The following is a 23458-nucleotide window of genomic DNA, read 5'->3' on the forward strand; positions in this document are numbered from 1 at the left end:
AAGAAAAGAAAAGAAAAGAAAAGAAAAGAAAAGAAAAGAAAAGAAAAGAAAAGAGAAAAGAAAGGAAAAGAGAGGGAGGGAGGGAGGGAAGGAGAGAGAGAGAGAGAGAGAGAGAAAGAAAGAAAGAAAGAAAGACATCAGAAACAAATGCAATAAAATAGTGCTAACTATCCTCACAGTGAGCTGAGCCAAATAAAACCATCATAAACCATCGAAACTAATATAACAAGGTTCTAAACATTCTAATGTAGTTATTAAAATATAATTAGGTATAGCTACATTTTTTAGGTAATTTGGAGACTTTGGGTGGGACAGCTTATGTTTCCAAGGGAATATATGAGAAGTTGGGAAGAAGGAAAAGAGAGTGTTGATGGGGGCAGTCACCATTAAGAAAGATGCCTTCATGGGCGTGGGATATAGCTACCAAAGTGTGCATCACTTAAAAGAGAAATCACCTCAAAGTTCTTAAACCAACCTGGCCATTCCCCATAGGCCAGAATGAAGGCGATTCAGTGGCCAAAGGATAATCCATAGGCTCTCTGAGTCTGTAAATATCTGATTGTAGTGACGTATGTTTTCCCTTAACTCTACGCTACCACTCTCATTGGTTTCCAAGTATGAGCTTCTAAGGGAAAACTATCTTTACATGCTCTCAATAAAATGAGGAAGTTTAGGGGTGCCTGGCTGGCTCAGTCAGTTAAGCACCCTTCAGCTGAGATCATCACCTCACGTTTCATGAGTTCAAGCCCCCACTGGGCCCTTGGCTGTCAGCGCAGAGCCTGCTTCAGATCCTCTGTCTCCCATTCTCTCCCCTTCCCCCACTTTCTCTATCAAAAATAAATATTTTAAAAAGAGAAAGTTTAATGACCTCTTCACAAAGAACACGAATGGCTTTCAAGGCGAGGGCTTGGTTGTTCACGTCTGGTGACGCACTTACGTTGTCACCCCACAGCCAGTCCCCTCCACAAATAGAGGGCAGGCGATTGCCCACAACGTTCGCTGATGAGGCAGTTGCCCCAGAAATGCAGGCTGTCACTGCTCCCTGTCCCCACAACGGTAGAGATACCCTAGGTCTCGGGAAATCCTCAATGTGTTTTCACCGCAGAATCCAACCGTCCCTCCCGGCCCAGTTCCATCCTCCTAATCGTGTTTACTACCACACTTGGGAAGCACCACGCCTATCCTGCCACCGTGCAGCCAGAAACAACACACAGGAAGTTTTAGGCATGACCAAAGCTTGCTCCTTTTACTAAATAATATAAAAATTCATCATGACGAGACAGAAAAGAGGATGCCAGGAGCTAAGCAAGCGTTCGCCAAACAACTGGACCCTCTGAGGCCTGGTATTGATTCTACTTCAGGATCTAGAAGCAATCCCTTGGATCTCCGAAAGTAATACAAACTTTGAATATCTAACCAACCTTATTGAAGTTACTTCAGTGTCAAGATAGAGCCATATGTAGTTAATTCATTGTCTGCGTCGGGATATGTCCACATGTATGAAACAGAAAAGCAAGAATGAAGGCTAATATTTCTTGGGTGCCTGTTTGCAAAGTATTGTGCTAACGTGTTATTTATTAACCACACCCTTAGGATCCTAATCGACGAGGGGAGTAACTTCCTCAAGGTCCCAAAGTAAGCATTTGACCCTGGGTGCTATGACTCACTCCAAAGCCCACAATCTCAATCTCGACCTAAGAAAAATTGCTTTAAAAATTGCTTTAAAATAATAGTGTATCGAGATGGGAGGAGAAATTTAAAAAAACGACACCCTAAAATTAGCATCCATTACCTCCAGGTGTGACCCACATTAGCGCATCAGGAAATCAATGTAGTGGCTTGAGACCACCCTTAAAAAAAATAGAATCAAATCAAACAGAAAAGAGATGAGAGGAAGTGGTAAAGGTAAGCATTGTTTTTATGAAACATGCTTCAATTATACACATGAATCGTAGGACTGTCAGATGCATTCCTGAGGGTTGCGGATAAAAGCGTCGGAAAACCATGGCACATGAGAACAGTACAACAGTGTGGCGGTACCAGTGGCCGCCATTACGCCTGCTCCGCGTACCTGGCTGGTGTCCACAGGGATTGGTGTGAAGGCGGCCTGCGTCAGGGAAACCGTGGGGCCCAGCAGGTCTCGGGTGTAAGTTCTTTCTTGCTTGTATTCTCTGCTGTGTTCCACTTTCAACTTCTCTTTTGGGAGAACAGCTTCATAACAAGGAGCATACCCAGGTGGAGGAAGGAATTTAAATTCTCCATGTCTCCCCCCAAGTAGAAAGCGTACCCTAAAAAGGATGTGGGCCAGTGTCAGTGACAGCTCTGGTGTATAGCAAGTCACCTCATCAACAAAAGACAAGGAGCAAATTCTCAGCACAAAATTAACTTTATCAGACACCACACTTTTCCCCCAAGCCACAATGTGGGTGCCATAGAGTCTAAGAGCCTCTAAACACAAAAGATAAAATGGGATCACAGGAAAAAATGGATTTAATGATGTTGCTGGGTCAGGGAAAACTATCATTCACTGGAGAAACAGCAAAATCACACACAACAGACTCCTTTGGGAATGAAATGCCTGTACACAGTAATGGGTCACTGAATGTCTCAAGGGGCCAAAACAGTCAACTGAGAAAGAGGAGACATTATCTAAATATCTATGTATTTCCAATTACAGGACTGGGTGAGGTCTGATTTAAAAAAAAAAAAAAAAAGGTCACTTTCCAGTGTCCAACTTCTCAGTGAAATTCCTTAAAGGGAACTCAAATGATATTTCATTTGTAAAAGAAAGAAGGTAACCTTATTTCTTATTCGACAAAAAAAAAGTCTTACTAAAATCTTTTATACATCGAAATGATTGTATCAGAAATAATTTAATCCAACTTCCATTGAACAACACTTTTCGAAACATAGCTAAATGATGGGGTACTCAGCTTACAAAATAAAATCAGGGGTGCCTGGGTGGCTCAGTCAGGTAAGCATCCGACTTCGGCCCAGGTCATGATCTCACAGTTGATGAGTTCAAGCCCTGCATCTGGCTCTGTGCTGACAGCTCAGAGCCTGGAACCTGCTTCAGATTCTGTGTCTCCCTCTGTCTCTCTGCCCCTCCCCTGCTTATGCTTTGTCTCTCTTTCTCTCAAAAATAAATAAACATTAATTTAAAAAAAAAAAAAAAAGGAAAATCAAAATTTCCTTTTCCTTGCAATTTTTTTTCTAATTTCTCTGCTTCAGTTCTAGGCCACAAATAACAGGAATAATAAATTAGTAAATAAAATAAAAGGCAAAGAGCAAAAAATGAGGACAACTAAAATTTTAAAACTAAAATTTTTAAATTTTAAAAATCATAAAAAGAAATACAATTTGTATGAATACACCAGCAAAGGTCACTGGTGCGTGGATAGCTAATAATTCATGCTTTCTCTGTCCCCTCTTCAATATGGTGCTTCTGTAACCATGAATTATTCACGTGGATAGAATTCAAATGGAAAGAATAACCAGAATAACTCGATGGCCAGTTGTAATAAGGGAGCCATTCTCATTAGTTATGCATATATTAATATGCATTAATATGCATATATTAATAGGTGCCAACGTGGCCCCTTATCACAACAGACCGATGCTTGTTAAAGTTTTCTTTGTAGAACTCCAAAGAAGTATCATTTATCTCTTTCCATCCGGTAATAGCAAGAACGCGGAAAGTTAGAAGAAACCACCTTGACCCAGCTGATCACAGGCAGATAATTTACAAGTGTAACAGGTAGAGGGTAACACAGAGGAGATATCTCAACCTGATGAACAACAAAAAAAATCCATTTAGTTTCTGTAGAATGGGGGGGTTTGGAGTAGGGTGGAGGAAGATGATGACAAGAAAAGAAAAACTGATGAAAATAAATATAAGAAAATAAGTGGTACTTTCTTACATAATATAGTTCATTTTCCTTTATTACATAAAAAGCAAACTTAAATTGGCTTGAAATATTCCAGAACACTATTTGGGAGAGGTTTAGCAGATGGCTCCGCCTAAATGGCAGAATAGGTGGACAGAGCATTCAGCCCCTCGAGATGCCCCTCTGGGGTGAATCTTACCTCTTCTTTCAAGGCACTAGCAACATGCCCCGGGGACAGATGCCCCGGGGGTGAGAGAGAAGGTTAGGGAAGCGTGGGTGATGGCAGTACAGAGTCTTCTGTGAAAGAATGAGAAGTCAAAAGGGACACAGACCAAAAAACACACAGAAATACTAACTTTATTCCTGCAGAGAAACTAACAACTGGAAAGAAGAGGCCATCGATGTTGAAATTCTCAAACATTCCTTGAACAGGTTGCCCGTTAATTCGGAATGAGATGCTTGGGGCGCTCAGATCTAAACAGCAACTGATGACATCATCGGTTCTCAAGAGATGTTGATTCGGTGAGCTTACAGTACGTGCAATACAACCTATGGAGGAAAAACAGTAACAGAGGTGACTTTGTTTTTTTTCCTCACAGCATCATCTTCAGAGCCAAAGATCTGAATCGGTAGTGACAAATCAATGCACAATACTGGGACAGAGTAAGTCTTGAATGCATATTAATGTTATATATTCAATCTTTTGTCCAAAAGCTGTTGCTTTTTGGGGGGAGCCATGCTGCTATCTTTACTATAAAACGGGCCTCCTCATGTGCAGAGAATTCTGCGTGGAGATGAATGGCATTTGATGCACAAATCATCTCAGGCTGATAACGTGATGATGTCAGAGAAAAAGCTCCAGGGAGAGATCTGAGTTCAAAAAGATGTTTTACAAACTACCATCTGTACGACCATCAGCCCATTACATAACCTCTGTAGACCTTGATTTCTTATAAAGCCAAATGCCACAACCTTGCAGAGTTATAATAATGATTAAATCAATGGTTTAAAAGAACACCAGGACTTGCATGTCAGTCCCCTTGCCAAATATTAAATCCCCTTTGTTTTATAAAATAAAAATATATAAGGATAACGAAAGCAGAAAATGTGTTCATTCGTGCACTGTTTGCTGAGAGGCAAGCATATGCCAACTGGTTTGTTTTTACAATTGATTTCACACAAGATCTTGGTTGGCTTCCTAAATACAGCAGGATGCAAGTTGAGGCGTGAAATGATTATTTGATAAACGTCATTTCCTGCCCCAGCCAACCTGTGGCCTACGCTCATTCTTGACTATGTCAAAACTCCTTTGCTAATTAGTCTCCGTGGGAACACAGGCAGACAAGAAGGTGAGGCTTTCTCAAATACACATGCTCACAAATGCATACAAAATTTCCCAATTTGAGCAAAGACAAAAATAGATGTCATGATACAAGATTTGCATTTTTATAAGACCTTTTTTGAATTTCCAGCATGCCAAATTTTTTACCAGCACAAGCATCTCTGAAATGCCACTGGCAGGAGATAAAGACTTTTTAAATTTTGTGTACGTTTTGACTTTTATCAGTAATCAAATCTGCAAGCAATAAATTCATTATCAAGTGGTACTTTTAGAATTCCCTAAATAAAGAGAGCTTTTCAATGTTTATTTATTTTTGAAAGAGAGTGACAGAGAGAGAGCGTGAGCACGGGAGGGGCAGAGAGAGACGGAGACACAGAATCCAAAGCAGGCTCCAGGCTCCAAGATGTCAGCACAGAGCCCGATGCAGGGCTTGAACTCCCAAACTGTGAGATCATGATCTGAACCGAAGCTGGATGCTTAACCAACTGAGCCGCCCAGGTGCCCCAAGGGAGCTTTTTAAAAACCTCATATAGGGGCGCCTGGGTGGCGCAGTCGGTTAAGCGTCCGACTTCAGCCAGGTCACGATCTCGCGGTCCGGGAGTTCGAGCCCCGCGTCAGGCTCTGGGCTGATGGCTCAGAGCCTGAAGCCTGTTTCCCATTCTGTGTCTCCCTCTCTCTCTGACCCTCCCCCGTTCATGCTCTGTTTCTCTCTATCCCAAAAATAAATAAAACGTTGAAAAAAAAAAATAAAAACCTCATATAAAAGCAATGTAACTCACGTCAAAAGATCTATACCCTTCTTTGCATCGAGGTGAAAATGTTATTACACAGATATTTACTATACACCACATATACTGCTCAGACTGAGGGATATTATTATGCTAATGCTGAGGACTAAAAGTCACCATGGCAAACCCTCTTGTGATGCCTGAAACAAAAAGGAAAGCTAGAGAGGATCACTAGTGCGCAGCCTGAGGTCCACAATTTAAATGGCACTCACACTGTTGAACCCACTGGGAAGCATTTTCAGGTTTCATGTAAGCAAACCTATCATATCCGTATTAGAACTACATTCCTGTCCTCCGCATTAGCCACAAAGGAAGACAGCAGCAGTGTGATTTACCGGTCCTGGATTGGAAATCTGTACCCATCTTTCTCCTCCACTCTTCTATGACATTCCTCCACACTTCCGTATTTAAATGCTCCGACACTCATCTCACTTTTGGCCCTCCCTTACAAACACTTGGGACTTGGATGCCGAAAATCCAGCTCTGCATTCACAGAATGTAGCAACTCTGTGCAAAGTTTAAATTGGAAAAGAATAAGTGAAGACACAGCTCCCAACTTTTGCTGATGAGCCCAATTCTCATTCCAGAAAACGTCACCAGTCTTTAATTACAGAAAGTTGAGGGGTAGAGAACATGCTCTATACCAGAAATCGCAGATCTAATTCTACTTTCACTATTAAAAAGAATAGGAGCGTAACCCCAAGAAAATGATCTGAATGACTCTGACCTTAATAAATCAGTCAGAAGCCAACTGATTTAGTGTTGTCTTTGTTGACTCTGAATCTAAAATTAAGAAAGCATTTAAGGGACGCCTGGGTGGCTCAGTCGGTTAAGCATCCGACTTCGGCTCAGGTCATGATCTCGCAGTTCGTGAGTTCGGGTCCCGCATCAGGCTCTGTGCTAATGGCTCAGAGCCTGGAGCCTGCTTTGGATTCTGTGTCTCCCCTCTCTCTCTGCTCCTCCCCCACTCACGCTCTCTCTCTGTCTCTCAAAGATGAATAAATGTTAAAAAAAATTAAAAAAGGAAGCATTTAATATGGCTGGTGTCAGATAAATTTCTGCCTGTGCTCTCTTCTAGGATTTTTGATGTGTCAAGTTTCACGTGTAGGTCGTTAACCCATCTTGAATTTATTTTGTGTCTGGTGAAAGACAGTGGTTTAGTTTCACTCTTTTGCACGTAGCTGTGTGGTTTTCCCAACACTATTTGTTGAAGAGGCTGTCTTTTTCCCATTGCATATTCTTTCCTGCTTTGTTGAAGGTTAAGGGACCATATAATTATGGGTTTATTTCTGGGTGTTCTCTTCTGTTCCACTGATGTATATGTCTATTTTCGTGCCAGTACCATATAGTTTTGATCACTACAGTTTTGTAATATGGCTTGAAGTCTGGAACTGTGATATCTCCAGCTTTGCTTTGCTTTTCCACGATGGTTTTGGCAATTTGGAGTCTTTCCTGATTCCATACACACGCCAGGATTTTTTTTCTTCTAGTTCTGTGGAAAAAATGCTATTGGTATTTTGATAGAGATATCACCGAATGCGATTGCTTTGGGTTGCACAGATATTTTAACAATACCCGCGCTTCCATTCCACGAGCATAGAATGTCTCTCCATTTGTGTCATCTTAAATTTATTTCATATTTTTTACAGTCTGCAGAGTACAGGTCTTTTATTTCTTTGGTTAGCTTTATCTTACTGCTTTTGGTGCAACTGTAAATGGGACGGTTTTCTTCATTTCTCTTTCTGCCGCTTCATTATTGGTGTGCAGATGCAACAGATTTCTGCACATTGATTTTGTATCCTGTGACATAACTTAATTCATGTATCGGTCCTAGTATTTTTTCTGGTTGAATGTTTCAGGTTTTCTATATATAATGTCATCGGCAAACAGTGAAAGTTGGACTTCTTCCTTACTAAGGTGGATGCCTTTTATTTCTTTTTGTTGTTGACTGACAGACCCCAGTAGCTGAAAAAAACCCACACCTTTCAACTACAGGCAAGACACAGTGCGTACTTCCTTGCCATTTAAAAAGCAATTGAATGTTTTCTCCTGATACAAAGCTTCAAATGATTTTCTCCTGAACTTCCACAACCTATCCTCCTTTCAGTGATATATGTTCACAGGTTCACTGAATATTTTTGTTGTTGTTGTTGCTGCTGCTTTATTTAACAGAGACTGCATAATAAAAAGTATAATGCATCACAGGTCAATTCCATGAGCACTGGGTTCTTTTTGTGTGTTGAGAGAAAAAGCTTCAAGCTAAATGCAAAAATGAAAATGGTAAGGTGGCGTTATACGGCTAAAATAATTAGAACCAATTCAGCATTGTTTTATCAGAGTAATCTCCCCTCTCCCCTAATCTCTGTGTACTGGGAAAACAAGTTAACACGTTTCATTCATTCACCTGAGTACCCAAGTCATGCGGAAGCATACCAGGAAGTAAAGAGAGAAGATAGTAAAACTGAAGGGTGAGAGTGAAAATGTATTATGAGAGAGACATTACCCCTATTTTATGTTTGTTAGGCCTTCTGAACTTAGTGGTCATTGCCTTCGTGTGGTCAGCAGGAAAAGCATACTACAGGAACAGAAGCTCTGACTATAGTCGGGCTAGAACAATCCACTGTGTGTTAAGACAGGCGCACTGCTCCCTGGGCCCCAACTACAGGCCCCCACGTTAGGATGAAAAATCTCAGCCAAGCTCCTTACTTGACAGAGAAAACCCTGAAATGCCTGCATTTCCCTTGCATTGACAAATATTTTCTGCCACTTGATAGGACTAAGATGTTATTTTTTTACTCGTTGTTGCTTAAGATGTTCTTTTTCTTCAGTTATATTTTTGTACTACTAAATGTGGTATCCTGAAAATAATCATGCCTGCCACTTATAGACATATGCTTGTTTATAAATAGAGAAATTCAGAAAGGTATTTCAAAATTTAATGGGGGACGCCTTTAGGAAGTAGATGTGAAGGGAAGGAGGTATTAGGGACTTTTCACTTCGGTACTATTTGAGTTTTTGATCATGTATTAATTTTATACTAAAACTTAAAGACTCCAAAAAAGAAAATATCCAAAACGCAGCTTCGGGTCTTCCAGACTACTAAGCTACTGGCACTGAATAAAGGAAAAAATCAGTAAGTATTCATGACAAACTACAGCTGCACAAAGTGCTTTGATTCACAAACCCATTACCATAAACTCTTAGATTTAATTCAACTTTTAAGTTCTTATACGCGATTAGAACTCTAAAGCATTAATAAATAAATATCATTTTTAATGTACACTCAACCATCCAAGTTCAGGTTGACAGCTGGTGAAATGAACTATATATTTACTTTTAAACAGTTCCACACAAAGTGTCATTTGATTATAAACTGACTCCTTGGGGCGCCTGGCTGGTTCAGTCTATTAAACTTCTGACTTTGGCTCAGGTCACGATCTCACAGTTCATGAGTTTGAGTCCCGCATTGGGCTCTCTGCTCTCAGCCCTGAGTCAACTTCAGATCCTCTGTCCCCCATTTGCTCCCTGCCCCTCCCCCGCTCGTGCTCTTTCTTTCTCTCTCAAAAATAAATAGATGCTAAAAATAAATAAACAAAATAATAAAAATAAACCGACTCCTCACAATACACTTCACAGATGATGGATTCCTGACATAACATTATTTACCAGGAGGTGGAACTTAGTCTTTTTCTCCCAATTATTTTCTGGGATCTGTTCTTTGGCTTTTATATTGGAAGCTGAAGCTTTGCACACACCTGCTAAAGCAAGTAGGAAACACATACATTTGTTTTTTTTTTTTTCTTTTTTGCACTTGATTTGTGAATCAAAACGCCACTTTTCTAACATACTGTTCATCAACAGTACAGTCTTTTGGAAATGTACTATAATTGTAAGAGTTTTCTTTCTCTCCCTCTGAGTTTTATTTAACATTCTCACTCATTGTTTCCATGTTAAATTTCTTTTTATTTTTAATTTTTTTTAACGTTTATTCATTTTTGAGACACAGAGAGAGGCTGTGAATGGGGGAGGGGCAGAGAAAGAGAGAGACACAGAATCCGAAGCAGGCTCCAGGCTCCGAGCTGTCAGCACGGAACCTGATACGGGGCTCAAACCCACAAACCCTAAGATCTTGACCTGAGCCGAAGTCGGACGCTTAACCGCCTGAGCCACTCCCAGGAGCCCCTCCATGTTAAATTTCTCAATAATAAACGTATTTGATTATACACACAGCACCGATAGCTTTTGGAAACATAGAGCAAGGGCAACAGATTTCTCATGCGGACACGGGGGGAAGACACAGAGGGTGCTGACCTGACCAGAGGTGAAGGCCATCAAATCCGTAGGAAAAGAGGTCATCTCCAACTCCATTGCCACCCCACTCCTCACCGCCTCCAGGGTAGGGAGAGTACCCTTCGGTGGACGCCCAGCCCACCCTCAGGTGAGTGGCTTCGGCAGTCACGAACGGCTCCGTGTGGTCCACCATCAGCTCATAATACCACTTCTTATACTGGGCGGACCCTTCACTGACGCCCAGAAAAATATTGGGTCTCATGCTTTTAAAGAGAGACAAACAGCACATGAGAAACTCCCGACAAACCTTTCTCCAAGATGCAATATATTAAATATATGTTTTCCTTCAGTACTACAAAATTACTAAGTCACTGATGCGGTAGGCGGTGACAGCCAGCCTTAGAGTTAACAGTCGGTAACTGGTGTTTGCTTTTCGGATTACTAGGAAATATCGCTCAGGAGTCTAAGATTATTGTTTCTTCATTGCTCTTCTGCATATTTAATATCACTGATCATGTTCAAGATGGGACACTCAGTATCACAGGCCTTTTGGATCCATGGCATTATTAATTCAGGACACTTAGACATTTTCCCTAACTAAGCTCTGTGTCAGATAGGGAACGAGGCTGAAGCGAGCCATGTTGTTGGTAAAGGAACCACAGTGATAATCAGCTTTGTTGTTCTCCATGCCTCGCTGAGGGCAGAGGAATTTCTAGGGAGTTGCATTTAATACTGCTTCCTGAGGGACTCAGACCCTATGTGAACGGTAAAGATTAGCGACAATCTCAGGAAATACCTCTCAATAACAGCACGTCTATTATACAAACAGCCACTCAGGAAGTTCTTAAATCACTTGTGTTAAAAAACACAATATAGAAATATACAACAAACCCTACATTTTTGTTTCAAACAGGGTAAGGTGGGGGATAGTTCCCAGATAGCTGCTAGATACAGTATATCAAAATTATTACTATCACACATACTATTTTCTTAATTGTAATCTGTATTATTATTATTATTATTATACTTCCTATAAGGAAGGCAGCATGGCTCAGTGTTTAAAAGCTCAGTCTCCAGAGTTAGACTTGAGCTCCATTTCCAGTTCAACATTTTAATCTATGAAATGCACACAATGGTACCCCGCTGGACTAGTTGAACCTAGTACAAACACGGTGTGGAATACACAGAAAGTCCATGGAATAGTCCATGGACTGCTGGCATACAGCAGTCAAGGGATGTGTGATAACCCTGGAGGGAATGTCTAATCAAAAAGGCAGGTTTATTTTTTTTTTATGGTATTTATCATATGTTGGACATCCCAATTCAACTTTTTTATTATACACAGTGGCCACTTCAACACTGGCATTGAAGTGTAGTGCTTTTGTTCATATTCTAAGAAAGCACAAAACATAAGTATATACAACTCTGTCCCTGTAAGGCCAGCCCGCTCCTGAGGACATCAGTGAGAACCATGAGAGTGGATGAAAGCTTATATCTTTGGGATAAATGCATATTCTGCTTGGTTCACCTATTATGATTATGATTATGATTATGATTATTATACCATCTGACTGATAGAAAAAACTGCACTATTCGCTGGGGGAATACGTAAAATATCCTAATAAAACAAACGGACTGTATGATGCCTTAGCTATAGAGCCAGAACATGAATCGCTCTGTTATGCCGCCTATTTGGTGACATCGTCCTTGTGAATCTACCTGCTAACGTGGTTTACAAGACGTGTCTGCAGAAGTAGATCTCTTCCCGGCAGCAGATTGTCGCAGATGAGATGCTGGTTGGAACGGACCGCTACCCCATGGCAGACACAGAGAGAGCACAAGACGTCCAGAACCTGAAAAGAGCAATCACTTCCAGCTAAGTCCCTTCTCAGATTCAAGTATCCCAGCACTTTTTGTGAACACAAACACATTCCCTCTGACCCAGCCGTTGGAGCATGGCAGCCATGAGTCCACTTACAAGTGGACTTTACAAGTTTCTCTTACATACCAACTGAGAATTGCATGGTGCCCCATTGGTGCTAAAAAAAAATAAGCGCTAAATAATATTATGATTGCAACTAAGAAATGAAAAATACTCATGAATCACTTGAAACGCCTTCTATAAGTTCTCTTATTTTAAAAATGTATTTAAAAGTATGCCAGAGTTCATTCATGGCAGTAAAATGCTTCCCTTACCTTGTGGTTTCTTCCATGCTTGTCTAAAAGGGAGATTATGGATTTAATGTGTCCTTCTTTGATAATATTTAGGGCTTCTGGACTTTCTACTAACACACAGTGCAAAACTTCAAGAATACCTAAAGAGAAAATCAAGAAAGAAAATATGATTAAAGAGTCTGCGATGATCAGTGTCTTGCCTTTCCTTTATGTGTTCATTCTGCAAAATGTAATTATTACGCACTCAATGTGCTTGTCACGAGGCACTGTCATAAGGGACAGGTGATGTTTGTGACAGGGGACTGATCACTGAAGATGATGAAGTCCTAGTTTAATGAGGAAAAGCCAGTGTTAGCAGAGTAAGCAGGTAACTCTGCCTGGGGAGGTACAAAAGAAAGCATCCTTAAGTCGAGCCTCAGAGAACACATTCATGACCATTTTCCACACAGGCGGGTTAAGATGGTACGAGGCTGAGTGAATTCTTGAATGGTGGGCATACCTGGGGTGCCTGGAGTACAGAGCAAGTAGAGGACAGTACACGTAGATGGTAGGTTAGGACCAGCTTATGAAGTTTCTCAGCATTAAAAATATAACCCTACAACAATGCATTCTAACCCACACAGATCATTACATTCCCCCGGAGGTAAATGGCAGAAAACGTTTCTTAGTTTGCACAACAACAGAATACAAAAATACAGAGAACTATACAACATACAAAACCTGATTAAGGATGGCGGTATTTTAAAGTGTTAGCCATCAGAGAAGATAAAATGGAATTTACCCTTTCTTATCTTAAAATTGAAGAAAGAGAATAGAAAATAATTTTTGGATCGGAATGTTTAGTGTGAATTTGGAACACTGAATGTGTACATACGTATTCATGGTTTCCGAGCAAGCTTGCTTTGTCCCTAATGAGAGTGCAGGCCACCTGTAGTAATTAGATAGAACACTGAGAAAATGTGATCTGAGAGATACAAGGTGTCACGAAGGGCCCAAGGGAAATCCGCAGAAAGGTGTATACATCTCCAGCTGAGTTCACTTTCTTGGAAAAGAAAAGCGCGCAGGCTTACAAATGGCAGAATGTGGAAGTAATGGTAGAACGTGGCTGTCACAACTTATACTTGATCCAAACCCCAATTCATTATCGGACAAGGGCTATTAATGCTAATTTCTACACTAATGACTTAATTTGTTGAGGTATGAATGTATGTTCAGTTAAAAAAAAATACCCAAATATGAGTTCATTTTTTGGTGTAGTTCGAAATCAACTTCTATGTTCCAACAATCCATGCCAGCTAAAAATCCAAGATAGGAGAAAATAATACAAGCTGATGGGTAGTTAAAGAAGATGTTTCTGTAAGGGTACTTAAACTGAAAGCTTCTGGTATCAAAAATGGAGCAATAAAACTTATTCATTCTGAGCTAAAATAAACTAAAATAATAGAGGGAAGAGCGTTTTGAGCAGACTGGTCATATTTTAGCCTGACGTCTTTGTTTGTTCCCTGTTACCTATTAATACAGAACCCATGGCAGCTGCCCGTATTTGCAAATGGGCTCACTCAGTTAAGCGTCCGACTTCAGCTCTGGTCATGACCTCGCAGTCTGTAAGTTCGAGCCTCGCGTCAGGCTCTGTGCTGACAGCTCAGAGCCTGGAGCTTGCTTCAGATTCTGTGTCTCCCTCTCTCTCTGCCCCTTCCCTGTTCGCACTCTGTCTCTCTCAAAAATAAATAAACATTAAAAAAAATTTTTTTAAAAAGAAAGTTGTACTGTGTCTCCACACTCATCCATTCACATTTCCTCAATGGCTGCTTTTGCATTAAAGAGGTAGAGCTAGGGGCGCCTGGGTGGCGCAGTCGGTTAAGCGTCCGACTTCAGCCAGGTCACGATCTCGCGGTCCGTGAGTTCAAGCCCCGCGTCGGGCTCTGGGCTGATGGCTCAGAGCCTGGAGCCTGTTTCCGATTCTGTGTCTCCCTCTCTCTCGGCCCCTCCCCCGTTCATGCTCTGTCTCTCTCTGTCCCAAAAATAAATAAACGTTGAAAAAAAAAAAATTTATAAAAAAAAAAATAAAAAAAAAAAAGAGGTAGAGCTGAGGCTGCAAAGTCAGAGCCCTACGGTCCATAGAGCATCATATATTTACTGGCAAGTAAAAGACCAAGAAAAATAAATTCTCTTTGTCAGTAAATATGCGTGAAAACCAACAGCATTCAAAACCTTGAATATATGAGAAAAGATTTAAGACTAGAGTTTGAAAATGCACAGCACATATCACAAAATGCAGGAATGGCCACACGAAAATAAATCTGATTCTTCTCATATTCTGCAGACTTTAATAGAAGGCTTCCAGAGTTTGGGGCTTAACATTCAATCAAATATGTTTCTTTAATGCTGCTACATCATATCCAACAAATAATCTACTTAGTCGAAAAGGACTGACTACCTCAAGTCTGATAGTGAAAAGTCAGAGGAAACGACTTTTATTTTCAACTGTTGGAATTAACAGCAAATGTTTTATGAAATAAAAATAAAAAAAATTATTTTTTGTGGTAAGAAATTCCTAAAAGATAACAATTTGGAAATAGCAAAAGATTCATTTTCAAAAAAAAAAAAAAAAAAAAAAAAAAGACCAGCTATAAGGACTCTTTTGGGTGTATATGTAAATCATGCCAATGTATGTCTGGAAAAAAGAGACAGAGGAACAAGGCTTAACAAATATTATAATGGCAACACTTTCCTAAAGATGATTTGACGACTGAATTCTAAACACACTGAATAAGACCCAGAAATGGGAACAGTGCATAACACTTATTGCCAGATTCTCAAGGAAAAAATTTAAAGCTTGGTAGATCATAACCATATTACCAGAATATACAATACGTTGTCAAACATACACATATGCAAACTAATAAGAAAAAGCAATCTGAATTTGTAAGTTTTAATAAGTTTACAGAAATGATTTCAGTGAAAATTTTAAGAACATGCAAAATACATAACGTATAATGTAAACTCTCAAGAGTAGACACCCAATGGGATATGCATTATGACTGCAACTATGTCAAATATGTTATGTATAAAATACGTACTTTAAAAAAACACCAGGAGTTAGTACACCAGAGTGCTCGTGCTGGTTGCTGCTGGATCAAGACACTTCTCTTCCCATATTTCATGAATTCCAGGAAATGAGTACACAGAGCTTCTTTTTTATGTTTTTTAATGTTTGTTTATTTTTGAGACAGAGACAGAGACAGAGCACAAGCAGGGGAGGGGTAGAGAGAGAGGGAGACACAGATTCGGAAGCAGGCTCCAGGCTCTGAGCTGTCAGCACTGAGCCCGATGCAGGGCTTGAACTCCAAACTGTGAGATCATGACCTGAACTGAAGTTGGATGCTTAACCAACTGAGCCAGCCAGGTATCCCTCATTTCATAAATTTAGAATAAGCATAAACAAACCTACCCTTTCCCACACACAGAGCACCCGAATTAAAAGAGTTTATGTAAGGGCTATGTATGGTATGGCTTAGTGAGAGGCAACAAGAACTCAGGTTAACTATTCCCAGTTGACTTCAAGTACCACTTCCTAATCATCTCGTGGACATTTCATCCAGAATGGTCTCCAAGTGCCTCCAACTCAACTCTTCCCAAACTGAATATACAATACCGTTTTTGTATCTATACATGTAACTGCTTCTCTGGTCCACGGCCCATTCTAAAAGCCAAGTCTAAGTCCAAGCTAAAAAATTCCGTCATTTCTGAATTTCTGGCTTCCAGTTCCATCTAAGGTCAAAGCCCGTTCCCCTGTATGCCAGCTCCTTCCCTAGATGACCCAACCCTCCTCTACTGCCTCAACTCCTACCAACTCCTCCTACAAAGGACGGTTCAAGTATACTCTTGCTTCGAAGTACATACTATAAATATGCTTAGGTGCTCATATATTTACAATACATTTGCACGTTATAAACATTTATTTTGTAGCTACCAGGCACTGTTCTAGGCAGTAAGATCATTGGCAATCAAGGCCTGTCAGGCTCAGGGGGAGCCTGTCGGCTCTGCCCCACCTTCCATGTTTTCACATGTTATTCTCAGACTAAAATACACTCCCTTCTTCTGGGGCTGCAAAATGGGAATCATCTTGCAAAGTCAGAAAGTCACCTCATTCAGTGGGATTTTACCAACACCCTAGAATGAATTATTCTTTCTTTGTAGGATTGATCACACTGTATTAAAATTATTTATGCTCATTTCAATCTCCCACTGGAGAACGAGCTCTGGAGAGCAGACATGTGTTGAAATCTGCTTCCTGGTCACCCATCACACTCTGGCCCAGGGAGCCCCATCTCATGTTTGCCAACCGAATAAGTGAATGAATATAAACGGACTATTAGTATATACCTTCAGTTTAAACTAAATAAGCCTATGATAGGTTTACCCAATATAACAAGAGTCATTATTGTGAAGAGTATATAAAATAGCTACTTTGGCATATTTTACATCTGGAAACTTTAATATTAAAATACATTTTTTAAGGTAGGGAAGACAGATGATGGAACACAGATGGAAAATGTAGATTTCTTAGTTCCAGGATTACTTTACTTGTGCTTTAATTTCAATAGGGAAAATTTTGACTTACTGAATAACAAGAATTTTTGTGGGCTTTAGTCTATTTCTGTGGGGGTCATACACAAAATTCAAAATTAATGGTGTAAGCCCTATATGTAATATACATGAAATATTTAGCTATTTGCCTTAAAACTTTTGGGGGCGCCTGGGTGGCGCAGTCGGTTAAGCGTCCGACTTCAGCCAGGTCACGATCTCGCGGTCCGTGAGTTCGAGCCCCGCGTCGGGCTCTGGGCTGATGGCTCAGAGCCTGGATCCTGTTTCCGATTCTGTGTCTCCCTCTCTCTCTGCCCTTCCCCGGTTCATGCTCTGTCTCTCTCTGTCCCAAAAATAAATAAAAACGTTGAAAAAAAAATTTAAAACTTTTGTGGCTGTAACTTTTCTTTATAGGGTTCATGAGAAAGAAAGATCTCTGAGGGTGTAATAAAATGTCTGGAAATAACCTCATGGTACTGGAAGCATCCGAGTGCTACAATGGGTCATGCGTAGGGTGGTCCAAGGTTGAACAAAACTTGTTGAGCGTCTGTACGGAAACAAACCACGGAACAGAAGTGCTATATTTGGCCTGACGTCACATACCAGGAAGAATCGAGCCTAGGGATCTCGCCCCATCCTCGGTAGGCACGAGTTCATGGTAAGTCTTGCACATTTGAGCAAACTATATACAGAACCAGACTGGCAGCCGCTCAGGCACAGGGGGCTAGTGTGGGGCAAGGAAGACCAGTGAAGAATGGAGAGACGACGCCGACACACCCTCTCCAGAAAGTGTTTTCTCAACCACAGTCACGCGTGTTTTGCGAAAATAAAAATTATAATCTCAGAACACTGAGGCGTATGTGGGTTTAGAGGGAACCTAGTTCTCACTGCACATGTGGGCACTATTCAGCTTTGGGAAAGGACTTCTCTTTTACATCTCTGCTCTACGCATGGGTTAAGGATCCCGGACAGCTTTCTGACAGAGCACACGGCCTCACCTGACAATTTCTACACGGAAGCCTCTTAGTCTAAGAGGCGAGCAAAGAGAAGGCTTCAACCTAGGTGCTAATCAGTATGAATCAGACTGTCCCTCAGTGACAGAAACACTGGGGACACAGTGCAGGTAATGCACACAGAACTGCAATATCCATTTGCGGGGTCAGCAACAGTCATGATTACAGAAACCACAAATTCCACATTATTCAAATCATAGGTTGCTTTTCTATTTTTTTTCCCTACCTAGGAGTTAAAATTCTCTGTAACATTTAAAAAATTTTTTTAATGTTTATTTATTTTTGAGAGAGCAAGACAAAGCAGGAGTGGGGAAGGGGCAGAGAGAGAGAGGGAGGCACAGAATCTGAAACCGGCTCCAGGCTCTGAGCTATCAGCAGACAGCCCGACGCAGGGCTTGAACTCAGAAATGGCGAGATCATGACCTGAGCTGAAGTCGGCTGCTTCACCAACTGAGCCACCCAGGTGCCCCAAAAAATCCTTCGTAACTTTTTGGTCAGACCTTATTAGCAATATCCCCAAGGCTCAATGAGGGCAAATGGAAATAAGGGAAGTTGTATTTTCCACCTTGGATAATTAAATGTAAACAAAGTGACTCAAGTAAAAAGACGTGGCGGAAAGACACTGGGAAATAACATGGCAACACAGAACATGAAACACACAAGCCAGAGCTGTCTATCAGGGTTACAGGAGACTGTTCTGCATGCAGTAACGACATATGTTATGGACTGTTATCCTTTGTAAAGGGGACTGGAGCACTGGATATTTACTAGGCTTAATGAAGAATTGTAATAGTAAGAGGTATTACTATTATCCTGTCATATTACATAGTGGTTATAACCATGGACTCCAGCCAATGTGCCACAGTTGAGTCCTGGCAAATTTTTAGGCAAGTTACTTAACCTGTGTTCCTGAGTCACCATTTCTTTCTTTCTTTTTTTTTTAACTTTTTATTTTTATTTTTATTTTTGAGAGATAGCCACCGAGCATGAGTCGGAGAGGGACAGAGAGAGAGGGAGAAACAGAATCCGAAGCAGCCTCCGGGCTCTGAGCTGTCAGCACAGAGCCCGACACAGGGCTCGAACTCACAAACCATGAGATCATGACCTGAGCTGAAGTTGGATGCTTAACCGCCTGAGCTTCCCAGGAGCTACCCAGAGCCCCCATCTCTAAAATAGAATTAGAATAATGGTACTCACTCTGGAGGGAGGAGGTGGGGGGCTGTTTTAAGGAGTAACACATGGAAAGCTTTTAGAAAGCTATATAAGCATCTGCAATTAGTTTATGGTTGCAACAAAAGAACATAAATGAGAAATGAAATTTAGAAAAAGGATCATCAAGGAAACATTAGAAATATGCTTCTTTTGAAACAGAGATGAAAAACTTTAAATCAGGGAAAGGTAGGGAAATACTGAATGGTCAACACTGATCACAAGCAAAGTTCAGGGAATATATTTATTGATCAGCATGAAGAAATGAAATCGATGCTAGATTTTAAAATAAAACAGTTAAATTAGGAAATCCAGGGGAAATTAGACTGGTCTGTTAGACACCGAGGGAAAAATAGGCAGACACAACTAGGGCAAAGACAGAACTGTAAGACAGCTCTACATTCTGGGGACAACAGGATTGCTGAGCCAAAAATACCATGAAAGATTACACCAAGTAGACTTACTGTCTAATCAATGTTCAAAAAGGCAGAAAGCACTCCTTTGACAGGAACCCCTTCTCTGGGTATTAAGATTATGAAAAAGAAAAACACATGAAAATAAAGCGGGCAGTGGTTGGAGAAGGCAGAAGAAAAGTTCAGCTAGCTCCATGTTGACAGAACGTCTAAGTAGTTTGGGAGGAGTTTTGCAACATACCAAAGGTGAGGCCAGAAGAGAAAGAATCTGAGTTATGTACAAACATATTAACTTGTTCCTGGGCCCGTGCACTTGAGGGAGTCCTGTAAAGGCATGTCTCTGTTATTCTGTTCCACTCATTTAATTGTTTTTTAAGGTTTATTTATTCTTGAGAGACAGAGAGACAGTGCATGGGCAGGGGAGGGGTGGAGAAAGAGAGAAAGAGACAGAATCGGAAGCAGGCTCCAGGCTCTGAGCTGTCAGCATAGAGTCCGATGCATCACTCGAACCCACGGACCATGAGATCATGACCTGAGCCGAAGTCAGAGGCCTAACCGACTGAGCCACCCAGGCATCCCTTGTTCCATTCATTTAAATGGAACTGCCAATGAGTGACATCATGTACTGCAACCAAGCTGTCCTTCTTTGGTGGTTGGGCATGAATGTGGACCTAGAAGTAGCAGAAACTTCTAGTTTGAGCCAGTGGAGAGGTTAGTTTGCTCTCCCTAATCAGTGTTAGGCCCGTGCCGAACAAATAGCAGGAGGTGAGCAACCAATCAAAATAGACCATAATTACAACACATCTTTCTTAATGTTAACAGTGAATTCTGCATGTCACAGATTGAAGCACTGAGAGAAGTAAGAGTAATCTGTGGTTTGTTGAAAATGAGTATAAACTTGGAGTGCCTGGGTGGGCTCAGTCAGTTAAGTGTCTGACTTTGGTTCAGGGAATGATCTCGTGGTCCGTGAGCTCAAGCCCCGTATCAGGCTCTGTGCTGATGGCTCGGAGCCTGGAGCCTGCTTCAGATTCTGTGTCTCCCTCTCTCTCTGCCCCTCCTCTGCTCTCTCTCTCCCTCTCAAAAATAAATAAACATAAAAAAATAATAATAATTGGGGCACCTGGGTGGCTTAGCTAAGCGTCCAACTTCGGCTCAGGTCATGATCTCGTTGTTCTCAGAGCCTAGAACCTGCTTCCGATTCTGTGTCTCCCTCTTTCTCTGCCCCTCCCCTGCTCACGCGGTCTCTCTCTGTCTCTCAAAAATGAATAAACATTAAAAGAATTAAATAATAATAATAAATAAAATGGGTACAAACTTGAAGTCAAGAAACTATTTGAGTTTCAGCATGAGATAAACTGATGAATGTACTTTTTAACTTTTGTAAGCAAACAGAAAGGGACAAAAGAAGCAATGTACGTTTTGCTTTCTTTCTATAACACAGCACTAACTTGTAAAGGAAAAACACTAAATAGGGTTTCCATATCTCACCCCCCTCCAAAAAAAAAAAAATGGACCGAGTTGATTTCAATATGAAAATATATAGAGGCATGGGCAGGGGGGCACCTGAGTGGCTCAGTTAAGCATCTGACTTCAGCTCAGGTCATGATCTCCCGGTTTGTGACTTTGAGCCCATGTCCGGCTCTGGGCTGACAGCTCAGAGCCTGGAGCCTGCTTCATATTCCTGTGTCTCCCTCTCTCTCTGCTCCTCCCTGACTCATACTCTGTGTCCCTCTCAAAAATAAACATTAAAGTGTTTTTTTTTTTTAATCTGAAAATATCATGTCTTGAAAATAACAATGCCAAGAGATGCGGCCTCAAGCCAAGTTGAGAAAACACATCATTTTCCACACTTCAAAGTTTTATAATGGTTTTGAGGCTTCAGAAGAAAATAAGCTCGTTAAATCTTGAGCTAACATGAAGTTGAGAAGGGAGAGAAAAAGGGACAAGGATTGAAAAATAACACAATTTGACAAAATTAGGAAAATAAAAGTGGAAGTTCGTGAAGATAAAGGTACACCACATTGTTATTCATATACAGAAGGGCAGAATATCAGGAATGCATTAGCAAAATAATTGTATAAATTGCTATATCTCAAAGCCCACGGAGTGCTGAGCACCAGACAAGAAATCACAAATAATTTGAAGATATTCTTATCTTGCTGGTTACTGTTGGGTGTTTCCCCCCCATTTATTTGTTCAATTGTCACTCAGTTCATTAAATGGGCTATCTGTCGTGTGAGGTTCTAGATAGGAGGAAAAAGAGGAACAAAATTTGACGTCATTCCTGCTCTTATGAACTTTCCAGACCGCGAAACTTCAGTTCTGGCTGCATTACTTTCCTTTGGCCTTGCAAAGATCATACCTCTTAGCTTCCTAGCTTCAAAGTCCTCATTGGATGGAAATTATAACGGAACTGACCTCACAAAGTCCCTGGGAATCCACTGAGGTAGTACAAATGACATCTCATCACAGTGCCCTAAACTCACTCGTCCCACTCCTTTTTTTTTTTTTTTTTTAAAGTTCATTTCTTTTGAGAGAGAGAAAGAGCACGGGGAGGGGAAGGGCAGAGACAGGAGGGAGAGAGAGAGAATCTCAAGCAGGCTCCACACCGACGCAAGGCTCGAACCCAGAAACTGTGAGATCGTGACCCAACTGACCTACTCAGGAGCCCCTTAGCGTCCAGCTCTTGATTTTTGGCTCAGGTCATGATCTTAACGGCTCCTGAATTTGAGCCGCTGCATCAGGTTCTGGCTGACAGTATGAAGCCAGCTGGGATTCTCTCTCTTTCTCTGCCCCTCCACTGCTGTTTGTTTCTCTCTCTCTCTTTTTTTTTTTTTATCTCAAAATAAATAAAGAAACTTAAAAAAATATTCCCTTGGCCACACAATGTGCTCATTATAGTGTTCAAGAAACAAGAAAGGTGTGCCTCTCTGTGAAATATTAGTCCCTACAAACATGCTGGCAGATGCAATTAATTGCTCTAAAGGCCTTTAAATAAAATTTTCAAAGATATATACACCTGAGTACTTTTAAAATAAATCCTCCAGGGCAAGAGAAACACAGATTAATGAGCTCTTCAAAAAGACACCTCAAAGCAGCAAATATTTATTGAGAACTATTATTTTGGGCAGAAATGTAAAATGATCATAGCATCTGCCTAAGCTTTGTATAAATTTTTAAAAGGCAGTCTTTTCAAGAAATGGTGCTAGAGAAATTGGATATTCACAAGTGAAACAACGAAACTAGACCCCTACTCTACAACACTTACAAAAATTAACTCAAAATGAATTAAGGACTTAACTCAAATGAAACCAGGAAATTCCTAGAAAAAGAACTTCTTGACCCAGGAATTGGTAATGATCTTTCAGATATGATACCTAAAGCATAAGCAACAAAATAAAAAATAAACAAGTGTGACTAAATCAAACTAAAAAGCTTCTGCGCAACAAAAGAAACCATCAATAATGTTAAAAAAAAGAAGACAACTTACAACATGGGGAAAAATTGTAAACCGTGTATCTAATAAAGGGTATATATCCAAAATATACAAAGAACCCATTAGGGAGAAAAAAAACCAATCCAATTAAAATGGGCAAAAGTGGGGCTTCTAGGTGGCTCAGTTGGTTAAGCATCCGACTTTAGCTCAGGTCATGATCTCACAGCTTGTGAGTTCGAGCCCCACATCAGGCTCTGTGCTGACAGCTCACAGCCTGGAGGCTGCTTCGGATTCTGTGTCTCCCTCTCTCTCTGCCCC

At 40.8% G+C, this 23458-nt stretch overlaps 1 protein-coding gene and 1 long non-coding RNA gene across 14 annotated transcripts in view; one reads left to right on the forward strand and one right to left on the reverse strand.

Annotated features, from left to right (window-relative positions):
• Positions 1-23458, reverse strand: part of RYR2 (ryanodine receptor 2) — a 768472-nt gene that overhangs the window by 326732 nt on the left and 418282 nt on the right. For all 13 annotated transcript variants that reach the window (XM_040464903.1, XM_040464902.1, XM_040464892.1 and 10 more), the window contains 5 exons: positions 12504-12622; positions 12027-12160; positions 10329-10570; positions 4244-4436; positions 2072-2288 (listed from right to left, as the gene is read on the reverse strand). In XM_040464903.1, coding sequence (XP_040320837.1) covers positions 2072-2288; positions 4244-4436; positions 10329-10570; positions 12027-12160; positions 12504-12622 — 905 coding nt within the window. The remainder of the gene's footprint in view (positions 1-2071; positions 2289-4243; positions 4437-10328; positions 10571-12026; positions 12161-12503; positions 12623-23458) is intronic.
• Positions 14167-14660, forward strand: LOC121023158 (uncharacterized). The gene is made up of 2 exons (XR_005787264.1): positions 14167-14306; positions 14563-14660. It is a non-coding gene; the product is annotated as an uncharacterized LOC121023158 (long non-coding RNA).

This window comes from Herpailurus yagouaroundi, unplaced genomic scaffold (genome assembly GCF_014898765.1).
Source record: "Herpailurus yagouaroundi ecotype Mexico unplaced genomic scaffold, PumYag 530, whole genome shotgun sequence".
Classification (NCBI taxonomy): domain Eukaryota; kingdom Metazoa; phylum Chordata; class Mammalia; order Carnivora; family Felidae; genus Herpailurus; species Herpailurus yagouaroundi.